Source organism: Lissotriton helveticus, chromosome 5_2, assembly GCF_964261635.1.
Source record: "Lissotriton helveticus chromosome 5_2, aLisHel1.1, whole genome shotgun sequence".
NCBI classification, from domain to species: Eukaryota; Metazoa; Chordata; class Amphibia; order Caudata; family Salamandridae; genus Lissotriton; species Lissotriton helveticus.
This window is the reverse complement of record NC_136066.1, coordinates 1317188-1339572: the sequence shown is the minus strand read 5'-3', so window position 1 is coordinate 1339572 and position 22385 is coordinate 1317188. Positions and strand designations below refer to the sequence as shown.

Sequence of the window (22385 nt, the reverse complement as noted above, 5' to 3'; positions counted from 1 at the left end):
AAAGGTAGTCTGAGCTGTAGCAATCAGGGCACAAAAGCAAAAGTCGAGGAGCAAATTACATGCATACACCTGAGGCACAAGACTACATGCATACCCTCGTTGCATGACATTACAAGCAAATATGTGATGCATGAGATTGCAGGCATACACTCGATGCATGAGATTAGATGCAAGCATTCGATGCATGAGATTACATGCAAACATTCGATGCATGAGATTACATGCAAACATTCGATGCACGAGATTACATGCAAACACTCGATTCATGAGAATACATACAAACACTTGATGAATGAGATTACATGCAAACATTCGATGCATGAGATTACATGCATACACTCGATGCATGAGATTACATGCAAACACTCGATGCATGAGATTACATGCAAACATTCGATGCATGAGATTACATGCAAACACTCGATGCATGAGATTACATGCAAACACTCGATGAATGAGATTACATGCAAACACTCGATGCATGAGATTACATGCAAACATTCGATGCATGAGATTACATGCAAACACTCGATGCATGAGATTACATGCAAACACTCGATGAATGAGATTACATGCAAACATTCGATGCATGAGATTACATGAAAACACTTGTTGCATGATATTACATGCAAGCATTTGATGCATGAGATTATATGCAAACACTCGATACATGAGATTACATACAAACACTTGATGAATGAGATTACATGCAAACTTTTGATGCATGAGATTACATGCAAACATTTGATGCATGAGATTACATGCAAACACTCGATGCATGAGATTAGATGCAAACACTCGATGCATGAGATTACATGCAAACACTCGATGCATGAGATTACATGCAAACACTCGGTGCATGAGATAACACGCAAACACTCGATGCATGAGATTACATGCAAACACTCGATGCATGAGATTACATGCAAACACTCGATGCATGAGATTACAAGCAAACCTTCGATGCATGAGATTGCTTGCATACACTTGATACATGAGATTACATGCATACACTTGATACAAACACTCGATGCATGAGACTGCATGCATACACTCGATTTATGAGATTGCATGCATGCATTTAATGTATGAGATTACATGCATACCCTCAATTCATAAGATTACATGCATACCCTTGATGCATGAGACTGCATGCATACACACTATGAGATTGCATGCATACCCCTGATGCATGAGATTACATGCATACACTTGATTTATGAGTTTACATGCATACACTCGATGTAGGGGATTACATGCATACACTCGATGTATGAGATTACATGCATACTCTCCATTCATAAGATTCCAAACATACCCTCAATGCATGAGATTACATGCAAACACTCCATGCATAAAATTACATGCATATCTTCGATGCATGAGACTGCATGCATACACGATTTACGAGATTGCATGCATACACTAAATGCTTGAGATTACATGCACGCCCTTGACGCATGACATCGCATGCATTCACTAGAGGTACAGTGTTAAAAGAAGAGTATGGGTGGGGTGGGGAGGAAGAGTTCTATGTGGAGAGCAGCAAACAGTCACACTCAGCAGAGGCAGTGTAACCTCCTGTTGTTGGTGATGAGGATTAGAGGGTTGAGATTAGGTGAACTACTCTATTCCCACACAGATGCGAGAGGGGACTGTGATATAGGAAACACTTGATATAACTCAAAGAAGATGAAGAGAGCTTTCTGAAGGCAGGCCAAATCAGCCCATGAAGGGCTTGAGAGAAATACACTAGGTTTAGCAGTGAAGTATTCGGGCGGGCTGATAAAAGGGGAGGATGGTCTGAAATCAGAAGCGTCGTGAACCCGTGGCTGCAGCAGCTTGAGAGGTGGGGAGGTGCCACTGGGTACTGAGTCTGAAATGCAACTTTTAAAATGTTGCTTTTGTTCACTTTGATTTTGGTCAGCAACGCTGGAAGGAAAAGCATGATAGAGCTGTGTTAATGTTAATGTTAACGGGATTTATAAAGTGCACAAATACCCAGAGTTGTCTTTGCGCTGAGAACACAGTAAGCCCGCTCTGGCGTGTAGTTCTGGAACAAGCAGGTTTTTAGTCCTTTCCTGAAGGTAGAGAGGGAGCTCTTACTCCTGAGCTCACTCAGAAGAGTGTTCCAGAGTTTAGAGGTGCCATAGCGAAAGCTGCGGCCACCCCAGTGCAATGTTCGAATTCTGGGCACTGGCAGGAGTTTGGCACCAGAGATATCTGGTTGGTTCATACCAGTCAAAAAGGTTTTTCAGAAAGACAGGACATGTGTGGTTCAGTGCTTTGTAAGCCATACACAGAGCCTTGAATGTGATGTGTTGTGCTACAGGAAGCCAGTGCAGGCTGCGAATCTTGTTAGATACAGATTTACACCTAGGGGTGTCGAACAGTAGCCGTGCAGCTGTATTTTGAAGTCTGAAGCTTTTTTAAGCACTGCTTCTGTATGTTTAGCTAAAGCCTGTTGCAGTTATCGAGTTTAGACTGAATTAGCGATGTTACCACAGTTTTTCTGGTGTCCAAGGGAATGTAGTGAAGAATCTTCCTTATTTTCTTAATAAGGAAGTGGGAGGCGGATACAGTAGCGTGTGTATGCTAAGAAAGCGAAAGTTTGTGGTCAAACCACACTCCCATGTTCTTAACCTTGACCGCTGGTTTTGCTGATTCTCCCATCTCTGCCGGCCACCACAGATTGCCCCAGTTTGGCTCCGTATTACCAAAGATCAGGACCTCTGTTTTATCAGAGTTGAGTTTAAGACAGTGTGTACTCATCCATCTGTTTATAGTACACATACAGTTGTGAAATTGTTGAGTAGGAGGAGCCTGATTTTTATATGCAGCCACCACTATCTGTTTGTCACCAGCGTAAGACGTCAGACTGAACCCGAAGTCCCGGATCAGCGGAGCCAGTTCGGAGACATAGACGTTAAAACGAGAAGGACTCAAAGACGAGCCCAGTTGTACTCCGCACGGGAGGGTATAAGGCTCTGAATGATACCCATCCACCGATACTGTTAATCTCCTGTCCTTGAGAGAGGAGGACAGTAGGGCTTGAGCTGTACCCCTGATCCCCAGACTCTCCAGCCGCTGTTGCAAGAGGGAGTGATCAACAGTATCAAAAGCGGCTGACAGATCGAGGAGCACAAGGGCAGCTGTGCCTCCTCCATCCATCACCGCTCTGATCTCCTCTGTGGCTTTGATGAGTGCCGTTTCCGTACTGTGTTCTTGGCAGAACCCAAACTGGGAGTGATCAAGCAAGTTATTATTGCGAATAAATTGGGTTAATTGAATATTCAGGATTTTGTCAATTATTTTAGCTGGCAGCGGCAACCGGGCTATTGGACGATAATTGTTCGGGTTAGTCACATCCAGGTTGGGTTTCTTTAGCAGCGGAAGGACGGAGGTATCCTTCCACATGGAAGGAAAATTGCCAGAGTCAAAGATGGAGTTAAATATTTCTGTTAGCCTAGGACTCACCAGGTCAGCTATTTCTTTCAGAAATGCTGGCGTAGGGGGATCCTGACTTTGCTTCGTGGGGATGGGAAAAATGGAACAAGAGAACACAAGAGGAAAGAAAGCAGGAAGTGAGGGATGGGTGGAGAGTTAGATGATGCCCTGGGGGATAAAGAGGTGGATGGAGCGACGACAGTACAAGGACTGACGGAAGGGAGATGGGTAGTATGATGGAGAGAGGGGCGGAATGATGAAAATAAGCATAGATTGCAGAAAGGGGGATGGGTGGATGAAGAGAAGTAAAGATGGATGAAGAGAAGTAAGGATGGATGAAGAGAAGTAAGGATGGATGAAGAGAAGTAAGGATGGATGTATGGGTGTATGAGAAAAAGACAAATGCGTGAGAGTAGGAAGGAAGGGCAGAGAGGAAGGATAGATGTTCAAATTCAGCGAGAATGTAGATGTATTATGGTTCGATTTGGCCACATCGTGTTCAAGATGTTCTCGTGGAACCAAACAAGTGGCATGCTTGCTCGCCAAACCTGCTCACTCAGGGTCATTCGGGATACGGATAAAGGAGAGGGTATTTTATTTTTTTGGCTGCTCCCTTGTCTGAAATTCACATACACACATTCAAGGGCACTAAATGGGGATGTAGATTGAAACTGTACAGTTGAGCATTTACTTTGTAAGCTGGAATATGAGTCAGGCGGCAGAGAGAGGTTTCAAACAGGCCCAGGAACTCAAGCGGCCTCTTAAGAGCCCGGAACGGGAGGATGCTGCTCTTGCTGGGATCCGTGCTGTGGGAAAGAGAGAGCAGAGAGGTCAGAGGCTTCATCATATAGTGAAATCACATTGGGTACATTCTTCACATGTAGGTATCTATTCTATAAATTAGCAGAGATCTTTCTGAATCAAAAGTCAGGTCCAGAAGTAAAGAGACCACAACAGACTGTCTAAGAGAGGGATACTGAGTGGCAGGACAATGTCATCCCAAAAAGCCTTCAAGCAGGAGTGATCGTGTTAATTCTGGCTACGATGTCCCTCACTACAGGTGCTTTTTCACCGGCCGCCTCTCTGGCTGGGTATCCCACATTAAACTGATCAGATGTTTCTTATCCTTGGTAAAGGGTCCTCTAGTCCTGTCCTCTCCCACTAACGTGTCACCTTTATCAACAAGCTCTCCTGCCCCGTTTGAAAAATCTACACATTTCCCAACATGTTTAACTATCCTGGGACCTACTGGAAATGGAGAAAGAAGTAGAATCTTGTATCCAGCTTTCATACAAAGCTAGTACAAGTCACTGCCTCAACACAGACCTTCTGACGAGAGCTGAATAAAACTACTTCAGTCAGGAGTCCTCACACTGGTCCCACTCAGCGCTCTCTCAGATTTCAATAGGTGGAGGAATTAGATGACCTTTGGCTGAACAGTGCGGGACAATCCTTCCACGCATTCTGGAGGTGCCCGTGGTACCGGTCACTCACCTGTGCCTGATCTTTCATGCATACACTACAATACGATATATTTACTCCCGACTCGAAGAATTGCTCCCGGTAGATCCCACCTTCTGTTACTGAGAACATCCAGTGCGTCCTTTGCAGCAAGCAGGCCGTGTACTAAGTCGCCCTTCTTGAGCTTCTCTGCTCATGCTAAGAACTGATCCGTCCTCCATAGAGCCTCGCTAGCAGCCCCATGTTCCTGTGCCAACTGGGCATTACTTCCACTATTTGAAGTGGAGCATTTCTGGCCACATCTCTCGAGTTCCCATGTCCGATAATCTGCCCTGTCTGCTACCAGGATGCAATATTCGGAAGGTTGGTATTCCCAGTGTGTCTGTTTAATGTGTCAGGAAACACTATCTTTGGATCCTGTTCTATTGATCAGAGGTCCTAGTGTGTGGACAATACTCTTTCTAAGGGGAATCCATGAGGTTCCATTATCACTTGTCTTAGCCATTTATCTCTAAAGATAATATCATCCTCTGGGACTGATGAACTCAGTGTCTAGCCTGGAGGAACTACAGCAACCCGGACATCCATCTTGATTCTCCATTACTCTCAGAATCAGATTGCTGCTTCCTTACTTATCTCCGTCATCCTTCTGCCACGCTCCTTCACTACTGTGTGTCACAGATCGCTTCTCACCTTCTTCGCTCTCTCCCACTGATGACTCTACCATGCTACGAGTCCTTCACTATCATAAGTCTCAGATCACTTCTCACCTTCTTCTCGCTCTTCCTCCCACTGATTCCTCTGCCATGCTCTGAGTCCTTCACTACTCCACGTCTCAGATCGCTTCTCACCTTCTTTCCTCTCCTCCCAGCCATTCATGTCAGCTCTTCTGGGCCCATCACTACTATCCTTTACAGACTGATGCTCACCTCTTCCCCCGCAGCCCCACTGACATCCCTCTGCCATGTGCTGGGTCCATCATAACCCTCTCTCCTTTGTCAGATTGCTTTTTCCTTTCACCCCTCCCTCCCTCCCTCCCAGACACCCCTCTGCATTCTTCATAACCCTCTCTCCTTTGTCAGATTGCTTTTTCCTTTCACCCCTCCCTCCCTCCCAGACACCCCTCTGCATTCTTCATAACCCTCTCTCCTTTGTCAGATTGCTTTTTCCTTTCACCCCTCCCTCCCTCCCAGACACCCCTCTGCATTCTTCATAACTATCTCTCCTTTGTCAGATTGCTTTTTACTTTCACCCCTCGCTCCCATCCAGACACCCCTCTGCATTCTTCATAACCCTCTCTCCTTAGTCAGATTGCTTTTTCCTTTCACCCCTCCCTCCCTCCCTCCCAGACACCCCTCTGCATTCTTCATAACCCTCTCTCCTTTGTCAGATTGCTTTTTCCTTTCACCCCTCCCTCCCTCCCTCCCAGACACCCCTCTGCATTCTTCATAACCCTCTCTCCTTTGTCAGATTGCTTTTTCCTTTCACCCCTCCCTCCCATCCAGACACCCCTCTGCATTCTTCATAACCCTCTCTCCTTTGTCAGATTGCTTTTTACTTTCACCCTCCCTCCCTCCCAGAAACCCTTTTGCATTCTTCATAACCCTCTCCTTTGTCAGATTGCTTTTTACTGTCACCCCTCACCCCTCCCTCCCTCCCTCCCAGACACCCCTCTGCTTTCTTCATAACCCTCTCTCCTTTGTCAGATTGCTTTTTACTGTCACCCCTCACCCCTCCCTCCCTCCCTCCCAGACACCCCTCTACATTCTTCATAACCCTCTCTCCTTTGTCAGATTGCTTTTTCCTTTCACCCCTCACTCCCTTCCAGACACCCCTCTGCATTCTTGATAACCCTCTCTCCTTTGTCAGATTGCTTTTTCCTTTCACCCCTCACTCCCTTCCAGACACCCCTCTGCATTCTTCATAACCCTCTCTCCTTTGTCAGATTGCTTTTTACTTTCACCCCTCACTCCTCCCTCCCTCCCAGACACCCCTCTGCATTCTTCATAACCCTCTCTCCTTTGTCAGATTGCTTTTTACTTTCACCCCTCCCTCCCTCCCAGACACCCCTCTGCATTCTTCATAACCCTCTCTCCTTTGTCAGATTGCTTTTTACTTTCACCCCTCCCTCCCTCCCAGACACCCCTCTGCATTCTTCATAACCCTCTCTCCTTTGTCAGATTGCTTTTTCCTTTCACCCCTCCCTCCCAGACACCCCTCTGCATTCTTCATAACCCTCTCTCCTTTGTCAGATTGCTTTTTCCTTTCACCCCTCACCCCTCCCTCCCTTCCAGACACCCCTCTGCATTCTTCATAACCCTCTCTCCTTTGTCAGATTGCTTTTTACTTTCACCCCTCCCCCCTCCTTCCCAGACACCCCTCTGCATTCTTCATAACCCTCTCTCCTTTGTCAGATTGCTTTTTCCTTTCACCCCTCCCTTCCTCCCAGACACCCCTCTGCATTCTTCATAACTCTCTCTCCTTTGTCAGATTGCTTTTTACTTTCACCCCTCCCTCCCTCCCAGACACCCCTCTGCATTCTTCCTAACCCTCTCTCCTTTGTCAGATTGCTTTTTACTTTCACCCCTCGCTCCCATCCAGACACCCCTCTGCATTCTTCATAACCCTCTCTCCTTTGTCAGATTGCTTTTTACTTTCACTCCTCCCTTCCTCCCATCCAGACACCCCTCTGCATTCTTCATAACTCTCTCTCCTTTGTCAGATTGCTTTTTACTTTCACTCCTCCCTTCCTCCCTCTCAGACACCCCTCTGCATTCTTCATAACCCTCTCTCCTTTGTCAGATTGCTTTTTACTTTCACCCCTCCCTCCCTCCCTCCCTCCCAGACACCCCTCTGCATTCTTCATAACTCTCTCTCCTTTGTCAGATTGCTTTTTACTTTCACCCCTCGCTCCCATCCAGACACCCCTCTGCATTCTTCATAACCCTCTCTCCTTTGTCAGATTGCTTTTTACTTTCACCCCTCCTCCCTCCCTCCCAGACACCCCTCTGCATTCTTCATAACCCTCTCTCCTTTGTCAGATTGCTTTTTACTTTCACCCCTCCTCCCTCCCTCCCAGACACCCCTCTGCATTCTTCATAACCCTCTCTCCTTTGTCAGATTGCTTTTTACTTTCACCCCTCACTCCTCCCTCCCTCCCAGACACCCCTCTGCATTCTTCATAACCCTCTCTCCTTTGTCAGATTGCTATTTCCTTTCACCCCTCCCTCCCTCCCAGACACCCCTCTGCATTCTTCATAACTCTCTCTCCTTTGTCAGATTGCTTTTTACTTTCACTCCTCCCTTCCTCCCTCCCAGACACCCCTCTGCATTCTTCATAACCCTCTCTCCTTTGTCAGATTGCTTTTTACTTTCACTCCTCACCCCTCCCTCCCAGACACCCCTCTGCATTCTTCATAACCCTCTCTCCTTTGTCAGATTGCTTTTTACTTTCACCCCTCCCTCCCTCCCAGACACCCCTCTGCATTTTTCATAACCCTCTCTCCTTTGTCAGATTGCTTTTTACTTTCACCCCTCCCTCCCTCCCAGACACCCCTCTGCATTCTTCATAACCCTCTCTCCTTTGTCAGATTGCTTTTTACTTTCACCCTCCCTCCCTCCCAGACACCCCTCTGCATTCTTCATAACTCTCTCTCCTTTGTCAGATTGCTTTTTACTTTCACTCCTCCATTCCTCCCTCCCAGACACCCCTCTGCATTCTTCATAACCCTCTCTCCTTTGTCAGATTGCTTTTTCCTTTCACCCCTCTCTCCCTCCCAGACACCCCTCTGCATTCTTCATAACCCTCTCTCCTTTGTCAGATTGCTTTTTACTTTCACCCCTCCCTCCCTCCCAGACACCCCTCTGCATTCTTCATAACCCTCTCTCCTTTGTCAGATTGCTTTTTACTTTCACCCCTCCCTCCCTCCCAGACACCCCTCTGCATTCTTCATAACCCTCTCTCCTTTGTCAGATTGCTTTTTACTTTCACCCCTCCCTCCCTCCCAGACACCCCTCTGCATTCTTCTCAACTCTCCTTCTCAGATCTCTTCTTACCTTGGACGGCCCAGTTCCTCATCCATCTTGGAGATGGCACAATTCTCCAACATCATGTGCCCTGAAATATCCAATGAGGTCAGGGAACCCAGGTTTTGGACAATGAGGCTCAGCACCTTTCGGTTCAACTTGAACTTGTAGTAGCTGGAGAGTTGGTCCCGGGAAATGTCCAAGTGCCTGGAAAAGCAACAGTTAAAACTCTGAATCAAACTAAAACAGAAGAGGAAAGATACCTCAATTTCAACAGATTCATACCCTGGCAGACAGCATCCCCCCGCAGTGCAAGTGCCCACAGGGAAGAGACCACAAGCCTACCGTCCATGAATAGTGGGGTGTCACTGGATGCTTCACGCGTCCCGAGATCCAGAGCAAAAACCCAGAGAGGAGAGCTCATGTGATGAATGATCAATGCCAGACTAGAGGTTAGGAGGCTTATGCAACCCTAGATGTTCAAGACTTGGGAAGGAGCATGCCAATGGAATAACAGGAGTCTGAGGCTCTCCTCACTCTGATAATCAATTCTAAAGTCATGGGCACGTCATCACTCACTCTACTGTCTCTTGTTCGGGAAGCCTTTAGTCCCCTCAGTGCAAACATTCAATTCCCTAACCGCAGGCCAGGGTACCAGAACATCTCTTGCATAGCAGATTTAAAACCCGGAACGGAAGTGAGAGTGCAGGAAAGAAGGATGCTCATTTACGAAAGAACTATTTTTTGACATGACTGAGGAAATGTGATGCATTTATTCTAACAACTAGAAACTAGCACAGTACCTGAGATCTCGAAAACTTATTAAACCATTATTGAAAAACACTTCACTTATCCCCAGAGGTCCTAGATATTACTAGACAATGTCTCTCCGTCCTTATTTACCTAAACTGCTGGAGAAACAATGCTTTCATATTTGTTGAGGAAAACAACTTCTTAGATACCTATCATGCTGCATTCAGACTGGGTGAGCGTACAGAATTAGTTGTAGCGTCTGCTCTTGATGACCTAGGGAGGGTGATGGATACCAGCGCTCCAGACTGGTTCTCCTGCATTTCTAGGTCGCATTTGATACAACTGACTACACAAGCCTAGTTGAAAGATTGCCTGATGCAGGGCTCAGAGGAACTGTTTTAGCCTGGTTTAAATCATTGTCATACAAAATCCCGCCCTTCCTCTCCCTCTCTTTTCCCGCTCAGCTAAAGAAATTTATTACGGTGTTGTCCAAAAATCAACTTTACTCCTGTTGCCTTTTAACATTTACATGCACCCACTGGCCTACATCGTCTGGGTAGGAAGTTGTTTTTTTGCCCATGGATGATACGCAGCTGATTTTTGGAGTGTCTGCAGATGCAAACCAATGTAACCACCTCTGAGTCTTGAGGCAAACTGACAGTAGGCATCTATACGGGGGCAACCACAAGAACCTTCTTCCTTACTTCGTAATTTAGGAATCTATCTTGATTTGCATCTTAGCCTTACTACTCATGTAGCTAATGTAACTAAGTTCTGTTTGTTTCACCTTAAACTGGTTCCACCCATCCTACTCCTTTTCGGCGAGTAATTAGGAATATCAGTAACATCTGCCTTAATTCAGTCATGAATGGACGGACTATGGTAATGTGATTTGACTGGTTGCAATGAAAAAACGAATTATGTCACTACCGTTGATCCAAAATGCAGCAATCCAACTACTCTTTTTGTAATCAAGCATTCAAAGTGGCGGGTGCTAAATTGTGAATGCGATGTCAGTTCAACAAGAGTAGCAATCTTCTCTATTACTCTTTACAAAATCTCTGAAGAGCACGTCTTTAAGCAATAATGACTTCACAGCTATTGACTCAACCTTAGCATCAGCGCCCATAAATTCAATGTTGCGCCTAACAAATTCACGAAACATAAACATGTGCATTAGGTGCCGATCAGCTGCCGAGCTCTGTACTTTAGATTCTTCTACAGCAACAGATCCCACACCAAGGGAGGGAGCTCAGGACTGTACGCACAAGAGTCACTTAAGATCACTACCTTGCACTTACAGAGATCCCAAGCCCGCCTTCCTCCAAACACTTGCAAAGAATGAAAAGCATAAACAATTAAAGAAAGGTGAGCTGCACTCTTCTCAGCAGAGGGTTAGCCAAACAAAGTCCTGAGAAAGGTATGGCCAGACTGAACTTACTCCTTGAATCATATGTTCATTGTGGGGAGTCACTGGACCCAGGAGCAAAAGTAACAGCAGCAGAACAACAGATTTGCATTTAATCACCTTAATGTTGAGTTTGAAAGCATATGTGAGCCAGAACAAGTGCACTAAATTGAGCTCCTACACAGAGTGGGGGCTCCTAATAGCCATGAAATCCCGAAAGACACCCAACTCATCATCTCCCTGACAGACAAAATAACTACCACCAGAACCAACTTCACCAATTACATGACCATGGTAGCAGAATGGATGAGAACCGAATGCTTAAAGCTCAGTTCTCTACAAGATGGAAGTACTCGTCTTTGGAACAAGGAACTCCTCTTGGGACGCCGCCTGGTGACCGACAGACCTAGGACCAACAGCCACCAACCACGCCAGAAATCTGAAGATCATACTGGAAGACAAGCTCACCATATCAGCAGAGGTTAACGCAGTGAAAGCTGCCTGCTTCCACATCCTGTGAATGCTACAGTACATCTTCAAGTGGCTGCCTGAGAACACCAGGCGCTCTGTCACACAAGCAGACTTGACTACGGCAACACGCTCTACGCCAGACTCTCCAAGCAGCTCCAACACAGACTGCAAACCATCCAGAATGGAGCTGCAAGACTCATACTCAACCTCCCGTGCTACATCCACATGTCACCCCACCTGGGAGAGCTCCTCTGGCTCCTCAATCATGAACACAGCCTATTCAAACTCCTCACACACACATACAAAGCCTCACACAACACGGGTCCAGCAAACCTCAGCAACCGCATACACTGTCAGTTGCCTGACTGAAACCTATGCTCAGCCTCACTCTCACTTCCACACATACAAAGCCTCACACAACACGGGTCCGGCAAACCTCAACAACCGCATACACTGTCAGTTGCCTGACTGAAACCTATGCTCAGCCTCACTCTCACTTCCACACATCCAAAGCCTTCCACACAACACGGGTCCAGCAAACCTCAACAACCGCATACACTGTCAGTTGCCTGACTGAAACCTATGCTCAGCCTCACTCTCACTTCCACACATCCAAAGCCTTCCACACAACACGGGTCCGGCAAACTTCAACAACCGCATACACTGTCAGTTGCCTGACTGAAACCTATGCTCAGCCTCACTCTCACTTCCACACATACAAAGCCTCACACAACACAGGTCCGGCAAACCTCAACAACCGCATACACTGTCAGTTGCCTGACTGAAACCTATGCTCAGCCTCACTCTCACTTCCACACATCCAAAGCCTTCCACACAACACGGGTCCAGCAAACCTCAACAACCGCATACACTGTCAGTTGCCTGACTGAAACCTATGCTCAGCCTCACTCTCACTTCCACACATCCAAAGCCTTCCACACAACACGGGTCCGGCAAACTTCAACAACCGCATACACTGTCAGTTGCCTGACTGAAACCTATGCTCAGCCTCACTCTCACTTCCACACATCCAAAGCCTTACACAACATTGGGCCAGCATACCTCAACAACCGCATACACTGTCAGTTGCCTGACTGAAACCTATGCTCAGCCTCACTCTCACTTCCACACATACAAAGCCTCACACAACACGGGTCCAGCAAACTTCAACAACCGCATACACTGTCAGTTGCCTGACTGAAACCTATGCTCAGCCTCACTCTCACTTCCACACATACAAAGCCTCACACAACACGGGTCCAGCAAACTTCAACAACCGCATACACTGTCAGTTGCCTGACTGAAACCTATGCTCAGCCTCACTCTCACTTCCACACATACAAAGCCTCACACAACACAGGTCCGGCAAACCTCAACAACCGCATACACTGTCAGTTGCCTGACTGAAACCTATGCTCAGCCTCACTCTCACTTCCACACATACAAAGCCTCACACAACACGGGTCCGGCAAACTTCAACAACCGCATACACTGTCAGTTGCCTGACTGAAACCTATGCTCAGCCTCACTCTCACTTCCACACATACAAAGCCTCACACAACACGGGTCCAGCAAACTTCAACAACCGCATACACTGTCAGTTGCCTGACTGAAACCTATGCTCAGCCTCACTCTCACTTCCACACATACAAAGCCTCACACAACACGGGTCCAGCAAACTTCAACAACCGCATACACTGTCAGTTGCCTGACAGAAACCTATGCTCAGCCTCACTCTCACTTCCACACATACAAAGCCTCACACAACACGGGTCCGGCAAACCTCAACAACCGCATACACTGTCAGTTGCCTGACTGAAACCTATGCTCAGCCTCACTCTCACTTCCACACATACAAAGCCTCACACAACACGGGTCCAGCAAACTTCAACAACCGCATACACTGTCAGTTGCCTGACTGAAACCTATGCTCAGCCTCACTCTCACTTCCACACATACAAAGCCTCACACAACACGGGTCCAGCAAACTTCAACAACCGCATACACTGTCAGTTGCCTGACTGAAACCTATGCTCAGCCTCACTCTCACTTCCACACATACAAAGCCTCACACAACACGGGTCCAGCAAACTTCAACAACCGCATACACTGTCAGTTGCCTGACAGAAACCTATGCTCAGCCTCACTCTCACTTCCACACATCCAAAGCCTTCCACACAACACAGGTCCGGCAAACCTCAACAACCGCATACACTGTCAGTTGCCTGACTGAAACCTATGCTCAGCCTCACTCTCACTTTCACACATACAAAGCCTCACACAACACGGGTCCGGCAAACCTCAACAACCGCATACACTGTCAGTTGCCTGACTGAAACCTATGCTCAGCCTCACTCTCACTTCCACACATACAAAGCCTCACACAACATTGGGCCAGCATACCTCAACAACTGCATACACTGTCAGTTGCCTGACTGAAACCTATGCTCAGCCTCACTCTCACTTCCACACATACAAAGCCTCACACAACACGGGTCCGGCAAACCTCAACAACCGCATACACTGTCAGTTGCCTGACTGAAACCTATGCTCAGCCTCACTCTCACTTCCACACATACAAAGCCTCACACAACACGGGTCCAGCAAACTTCAACAACCGCATACACTGTCAGTTGCCTGACTGAAACCTATGCTCAGCCTCACTCTCACTTCCACACATCCAAAGCCTTCCACACAACACAGGTCCGGCAAACCTCAACAACCGCATACACTGTCAGTTGCCTGACTGAAACCTATGCTCAGCCTCACTCTCACTTCCACACATACAAAGCCTCACACAACACGGGTCCGGCAAACCTCAACAACCGCATACACTGTCAGTTGCCTGACTGAAACCTATGCTCAGCCTCACTCTCACTTCCACACATACAAAGCCTCACACAACATTGGGCCAGCATACCTCAACAACTGCATACACTGTCAGTTGCCTGACTGAAACCTATGCTCAGCCTCACTCTCACTTCCACACATACAAAGCCTCACACAACACGGGTCCAGCAAACTTCAACAACCGCATACACTGTCAGTTGCCTGACAGAAACCTATGCTCAGCCTCACTCTCACTTCCACACATACAAAGCCTCACACAACACGGGTCCGGCAAACTTCAACAACCGCATACACTGTCAGTTGCCTGACTGAAACCTATGCTCAGCCTCACTCTCACTTCCACACATACAAAGCCTCACACAACACGGGTCCGGCAAACCTCAACAACCGCATACACTGTCAGTTGCCTGACAGAAACCTATGCTCAGCCTCACTCTCACTTCCACACATACAAAGCCTCACACAACACGGGTCCGGCAAACCTCAACAACCGCATACACTGTCAGTTGCCTGACTGAAACCTATGCTCAGCCTCACTCTCACTTCCACACATACAAAGCCTCACACAACACGGGTCCAGCAAACTTCAACAACCGCATACACTGTCAGTTGCCTGACTGAAACCTATGCTCAGCCTCACTCTCACTTCCACACATACAAAGCCTCACACAACACGGGTCCGGCAAACCTCAACAACCGCATACACTGTCAGTTGCCTGACTGAAACCTATGCTCAGCCTCACTCTCACTTCCACACATACAAAGCCTCACACAACACGGGTCCGGCAAACCTCAACAACCGCATACACTGTCAGTTGCCTGACAGAAACCTATGCTCAGCCTCACTCTCACTTCCACACATACAAAGCCTCACACAACACGGGTCCGGCAAACCTCAACAACCGCATACACTGTCAGTTGCCTGACTGAAACCTATGCTCAGCCTCACTCTCACTTCCACACATACAAAGCCTCACACAACACGGGTCCGGCAAACCTCAACAACCGCATACACTGTCAGTTGCCTGACTGAAACCTATGCTCAGCCTCACTCTCACTTCCACACATCCAAAGCCTTCCACACAACACGGGTCCAGCAAACCTCAACAACCGCATACACTGTCAGTTGCCTGACTGAAACCTATGCTCAGCCTCACTCTCACTTCCACACATACAAAGCCTCACACAACACGGGTCCAGCAAACTTCAACAACCGCATACACTGTCAGTTGCCTGACTGAAACCTATGCTCAGCCTCACTCTCACTTCCACACATCCAAAGCCTTACACAACATTGGGCCAGCATACCTCAACAACTGCATACACTGTCAGTTGCCTGACTGAAACCTATGCTCAGCCTCACTCTCACTTCCACACATACAAAGCCTCACACAACACGGGTCCAGCAAACTTCAACAACCGCATACACTGTCAGTTGCCTGACAGAAACCTATGCTCAGCCTCACTCTCACTTCCACACATACAAAGCCTCACACAACACGGGTCCGGCAAACTTCAACAACCGCATACACTGTCAGTTGCCTGACTGAAACCTATGCTCAGCCTCACTCTCACTTCCACACATACAAAGCCTCACACAACACGGGTCCAGCAAACTTCAACAACCGCATACACTGTCAGTTGCCTGACTGAAACCTATGCTCAGCCTCACTCTCACTTCCACACATACAAAGCCTCACACAACACGGGTCCAGCAAACTTCAACAACCGCATACACTGTCAGTTGCCTGACTGAAACCTATGCTCAGCCTCACTCTCACTTCCACACATCCAAAGCCTTCCACACAACACAGGTCCGGCAAACCTCAACAACCGCATACACTGTCAGTTGCCTGACTGAAACCTATGCTCAGCCTCACTCTCACTTCCACACATCCAAAGCCTTACACAACATTGGGCCAGCAAACTTCAACAACCGCATACACTGTCAGTTGCCTGACTGAAACCTATGCTCAGCCTCACTCTCACTTCCACACATACAAAGCCTTACACAACATTGGGCCAGCAAACTTCAACAACCGCATACACTGTCAGTTGCCTGACAGAAACCTATGCTCAGCCTCACTCTCACTTCCACACATACAAAGCCTCACACAACACGGGTCCAGCATACCTCAACAACTGCATACACTGTCAGTTGCCTGACTGAAACCTATGCTCAGCCTCACTCTCACTTCCACACATCCAAAGCCTTCCACACAACACAGGTCCGGCAAACCTCAACAACCGCATACACTGTCAGTTGCCTGACTGAAACCTATGCTCAGCCTCACTCTCACTTCCACACATACAAAGCCTCACACAACACGGGTCCAGCAAACTTCAACAACCGCATACACTGTCAGTTGCCTGACTGAAACCTATGCTCAGCCTCACTCTCACTTCCACACATACAAAGCCTCACACAACACGGGTCCAGCAAACTTCAACAACCGCATACACTGTCAGTTGCCTGACAGAAACCTATGCTCAGCCTCACTCTCACTTCCACACATCCAAAGCCTTCCACACAACACAGGTCCGGCAAACCTCAACAACCGCATACACTGTCAGTTGCCTGACTGAAACCTATGCTCAGCCTCACTCTCACTTCCACACATACAAAGCCTCACACAACACGGGTCCGGCAAACCTCAACAACCGCATACACTGTCAGTTGCCTGACTGAAACCTATGCTCAGCCTCACTCTCACTTCCACACATACAAAGCCTCACACAACACGGGTCCGGCAAACCTCAACAACCGCATACACTGTCAGTTGCCTGACTGAAACCTATGCTCAGCCTCACTCTCACTTCCACACATACAAAGCCTCACACAACACGGGTCCAGCAAACTTCAACAACCGCATACACTGTCAGTTGCCTGACTGAAACCTATGCTCAGCCTCACTCTCACTTCCACACATACAAAGCCTCACACAACACGGGTCCAGCAAACTTCAACAACCGCATACACTGTCAGTTGCCTGACAGAAACCTATGCTCAGCCTCACTCTCACTTCCACACATCCAAAGCCTTCCACACAACACAGGTCCGGCAAACCTCAACAACCGCATACACTGTCAGTTGCCTGACTGAAACCTATGCTCAGCCTCACTCTCACTTCCACACATACAAAGCCTCACACAACACGGGTCCGGCAAACCTCAACAACCGCATACACTGTCAGTTGCCTGACTGAAACCTATGCTCAGCCTCACTCTCACTTCCACACATACAAAGCCTCACACAACACGGGTCCGGCAAACCTCAACAACCGCATACACTGTCAGTTGCCTGACTGAAACCTATGCTCAGCCTCACTCTCACTTCCACACATACAAAGCCTCACACAACACGGGTCCGGCAAACCTCAACAACCGCATACACTGTCAGTTGCCTGACTGAAACCTATGCTCAGCCTCACTCTCACTTCCACACATACAAAGCCTCACACAACACGGGTCCGGCAAACCTCAACAACCGCATACACTGTCAGTTGCCTGACTGAAACCTATGCTCAGCCTCACTCTCACTTCCACACATACAAAGCCTCACACAACACGGGTCCAGCAAACTTCAACAACCGCATACACTGTCAGTTGCCTGACTGAAACCTATGCTCAGCCTCACTCTCACTTCCACACATCCAAAGCCTTACACAACATTGGGCCAGCATACCTCAACAACTGCATACACTGTCAGTTGCCTGACTGAAACCTATGCTCAGCCTCACTCTCACTTCCACACATACAAAGCCTCACACAACACGGGTCCAGCAAACTTCAACAACCGCATACACTGTCAGTTGCCTGACAGAAACCTATGCTCAGCCTCACTCTCACTTCCACACATACAAAGCCTCACACAACACGGGTCCGGCAAACTTCAACAACCGCATACACTGTCAGTTGCCTGACTGAAACCTATGCTCAGCCTCACTCTCACTTCCACACATACAAAGCCTCACACAACACGGGTCCAGCAAACTTCAACAACCGCATACACTGTCAGTTGCCTGACTGAAACCTATGCTCAGCCTCACTCTCACTTCCACACATACAAAGCCTCACACAACACGGGTCCAGCAAACTTCAACAACCGCATACACTGTCAGTTGCCTGACTGAAACCTATGCTCAGCCTCACTCTCACTTCCACACATCCAAAGCCTTCCACACAACACAGGTCCGGCAAACCTCAACAACCGCATACACTGTCAGTTGCCTGACTGAAACCTATGCTCAGCCTCACTCTCACTTCCACACATCCAAAGCCTTACACAACATTGGGCCAGCAAACTTCAACAACCGCATACACTGTCAGTTGCCTGACTGAAACCTATGCTCAGCCTCACTCTCACTTCCACACATCCAAAGCCTTACACAACATTGGGCCGGCATACCTCAACAACCGCATACACTGTCAGTTGCCTGACTGAAACCTATGCTCAGCCTCACTCTCACTTCCACACATCCAAAGCCTTCCACACAACACAGGTCCAGCATACCTCAACAACCGCATACACTGTCAGTTGCCTGACTGAAACCTATGCTCAGCCTCACTCTCACTTCCACACATACAAAGCCTCACACAACACGGGTCCAGCATACCTCAACAACTGCATACACTGTCAGTTGCCTGACTGAAACCTATGCTCAGCCTCACTCTCACTTCCACACATACAAAGCCTCACACAACACGGGTCCAGCAAACTTCAACAACCGCATACACTGTCAGTTGCCTGACTGAAACCTATGCTCAGCCTCACTCTCACTTCCACACATACAAAGCCTCACACAACACGGGTCCGGCAAACCTCAACAACCGCATACACTGTCAGTTGCCTGACTGAAACCTATGCTCAGCCTCACTCTCACTTCCACACATACAAAGCCTCACACAACACAGGTCCAGCATACCTCAACAACTGCATACACTGTCAGTTGCCTGACTGAAACCTATGCTCAGCCTCACTCTCACTTCCACACATCCAAAGCCTTCCACACAACACAGGTCCGGCAAACCTCAACAACCGCATACACTGTCAGTTGCCTGACAGAAACCTATGCTCAGCCTCACTCTCACTTCCACACATACAAAGCCTCACACAACACGGGTCCAGCAAACTTCAACAACCGCATACACTGTCAGTTGCCTGACTGAAACCTATGCTCAGCCTCACTCTCACTTCCACACATACAAAGCCTCACACAACACGGGTCCGGCAAACTTCAACAACCGCATACACTGTCAGTTGCCTGACTGAAACCTATGCTCAGCCTCACTCTCACTTCCACACATCCAAAGCCTTCCACACAACACAGGTCCGGCAAACCTCAACAACCGCATACACTGTCAGTTGCCTGACTGAAACCTATGCTCAGCCTCACTCTCACTTCCACACATCCAAAGCCTTACACAACATTGGGCCAGCATACCTCAACAACTGCATACACTGTCAGTTGCCTGACTGAAACCTATGCTCAGCCTCACTCTCACTTCCACACATCCAAAGCCTTACACAACATTGGGCCAGCATACCTCAACAACTGCATACACTGTCAGTTGCCTGACAGAAACCTATGCTCAGCCTCACTCTCACTTCCACACATACAAAGCCTCACACAACACGGGTCCAGCAAACTTCAACAACCGCATACACTGTCAGTTGCCTGACTGAAACCTATGCTCAGCCTCACTCTCACTTCCACACATACAAAGCCTCACACAACACGGGTCCGGCAAACTTCAACAACCGCATACACTGTCAGTTGCCTGACTGAAACCTATGCTCAGCCTCACTCTCACTTCCACACATCCAAAGCCTTCCACACAACACAGGTCCGGCAAACCTCAACAACCGCATACACTGTCAGTTGCCTGACTGAAACCTATGCTCAGCCTCACTCTCACTTCCACACATCCAAAGCCTTACACAACATTGGGCCAGCATACCTCAACAACTGCATACACTGTCAGTTGCCTGACAGAAACCTATGCTCAGCCTCACTCTCACTTCCACACATACAAAGCCTCACACAACACGGGTCCAGCAAACTTCAACAACCGCATACACTGTCAGTTGCCTGACTGAAACCTATGCTCAGCCTCACTCTCACTTCCACACATACAAAGCCTTCCACACAACATTGGGCCAGCATACCTCAACAACTGCATACACTTTCACCAGCCAACAAACACCTATGCTCAACCTCACTCTCACGCATACAAAGCCGTATACAACATTGGGCCAAGATACCTGATCAGTCGCATACACTTTCATCAGCCGACAGACACCTACGCTCAGCATCGCTCTGACGCATACAAAGCCGTATACAACATTGGGCCAACATACCTCAACAACTGCATACACTTTCATCAGCCGACAGACACCTACGCTCAGCTCACTCTCACACACTGCCCACATTCACAAAAGCAAGGTAGAAGGTCGCTTGTTTTCCTACATCGCGCCTAAACTTGGATAAACCTCCCTCAACACATCAGAGCCTCATTTTCACTGCTGAAGTTCTGCAAGACGTTGAACACCTGGCTCTTCGATTAACTCTACGGAGACCCTATGCTTACATTCCTGCTCAAGTGCCTAGATAACCTCATGAGTGATTAGCGCGCTACAAAAGTCAACATAAATCATAAAAAAACATACATGATATGAAGCCGGACTAAAGTGGTATGTAAGGAAAATGAGCCTTGTTAGAGTTTCTGCACTAGAAATACCACCCCGGTATGATGGGAAAGCCCTACCCCCTATATGCTGCAAAGAGTGAAATGTGGTTTTAAACTAAGTCCAGTCACCGTCTGCCACCGCACACTACGCACACACCTCCACGCTGCAGGGATCTGAGGCAAGGCTCTGGATTAGGCCACCTCCTTCCTCTCCGGCAGAACCCAGAGCGTCCGCCTCCCCCCATTCCGTCCAAAGCCTCCGAGATCATCTGCGGCGTACAACAGGGATCCTCACTCAGCCCGACACTGTTCAACATTTACATGGCCCTGCTCGCACACGTAGCCCGACAGCACGACCTCAACATAATCTCCTACGTCGACGACACTCAGCTGATCCTCTCCCTCACCAAGGACCCCCACACCGCCAAAACCAACCTCCACGAAGAAATGAAGGCCGTCGCTGACTGGATGAAGACCAGCCGTCTGAAGCTGAACTCAGAAAAGACGGAGGTCCTCATCCTCTGCTCCAACCCTTCAGCCTGGGACGACTCCTGGTGGCCGACGGCACTGGGGGTAGCCTCGTCACCCACTCACCACGCATGCAACCTGGGAATCATCCTCGACTCAGCGCTCTCAATGACCAAGCAAGTCAACGCCGTCTCCTCCTCCTGCTTCAACACCCTCCCCATGCTGCGCAATATCTACAGATGGATCCCGACAGATACAAGAAAGACAGTCACCCAGGCCCTCGTCAGCAGCAGACTCGACTACGGAAACGCCCTCTACGCGGGAGCCCCGACCAAGCTCATCAAACGACTACAACGTATCCAAAACGCCTCGGCACGACTGATCCTTGACGTACCACGCCACGGCCACATCACCCCCACCTGAGAAACTTGCACTGGCTCCCTGTCAGCAAGAGGATATCCTTCAAGCTCCTCGCTCACACACACAAGGCACTCCACAAGACCGGCCCAGCCTACCTCAACAGACGGCTCTCCTTCTACATCCCCAACCGCCAGCTACGCTCCGCCGACCTCTCACTTGCCACCGTCCCGCGCATCAGAAGAACAACCACCGGCGGGAGATCCTTCTCCCACCTCGCCGCCAAAATATGGAACACCCTCCCACTGAGCCTACGACAGACCCAAGACCTGCGGACCTTCAGGAGGATATTCAAGACCTGGCTGTTCGATCAGTAGCGCCCCTCCCCCCAGCGCCTTGAGATCCTCGCGGGTATGTAGTGCGCTTTACATATGATTGATTGATTGATTGAGTT

At 48.4% G+C, this 22385-nt stretch overlaps 1 protein-coding gene across 1 annotated transcript in view; it reads right to left on the bottom strand.

Moving 5' to 3' along the window:
• The window catches only part of ZER1 (zyg-11 related cell cycle regulator), a 240799-nt gene that overhangs the window by 81180 nt on the left and 137234 nt on the right, over positions 1-22385 (bottom strand). The window contains exons 5-6 of the mRNA XM_078646593.1: positions 8965-9141; positions 4139-4253 (exon numbers count right to left, since the gene is read on the bottom strand). Coding sequence (XP_078502719.1) covers positions 4139-4253; positions 8965-9141 — 292 coding nt within the window. The remainder of the gene's footprint in view (positions 1-4138; positions 4254-8964; positions 9142-22385) is intronic.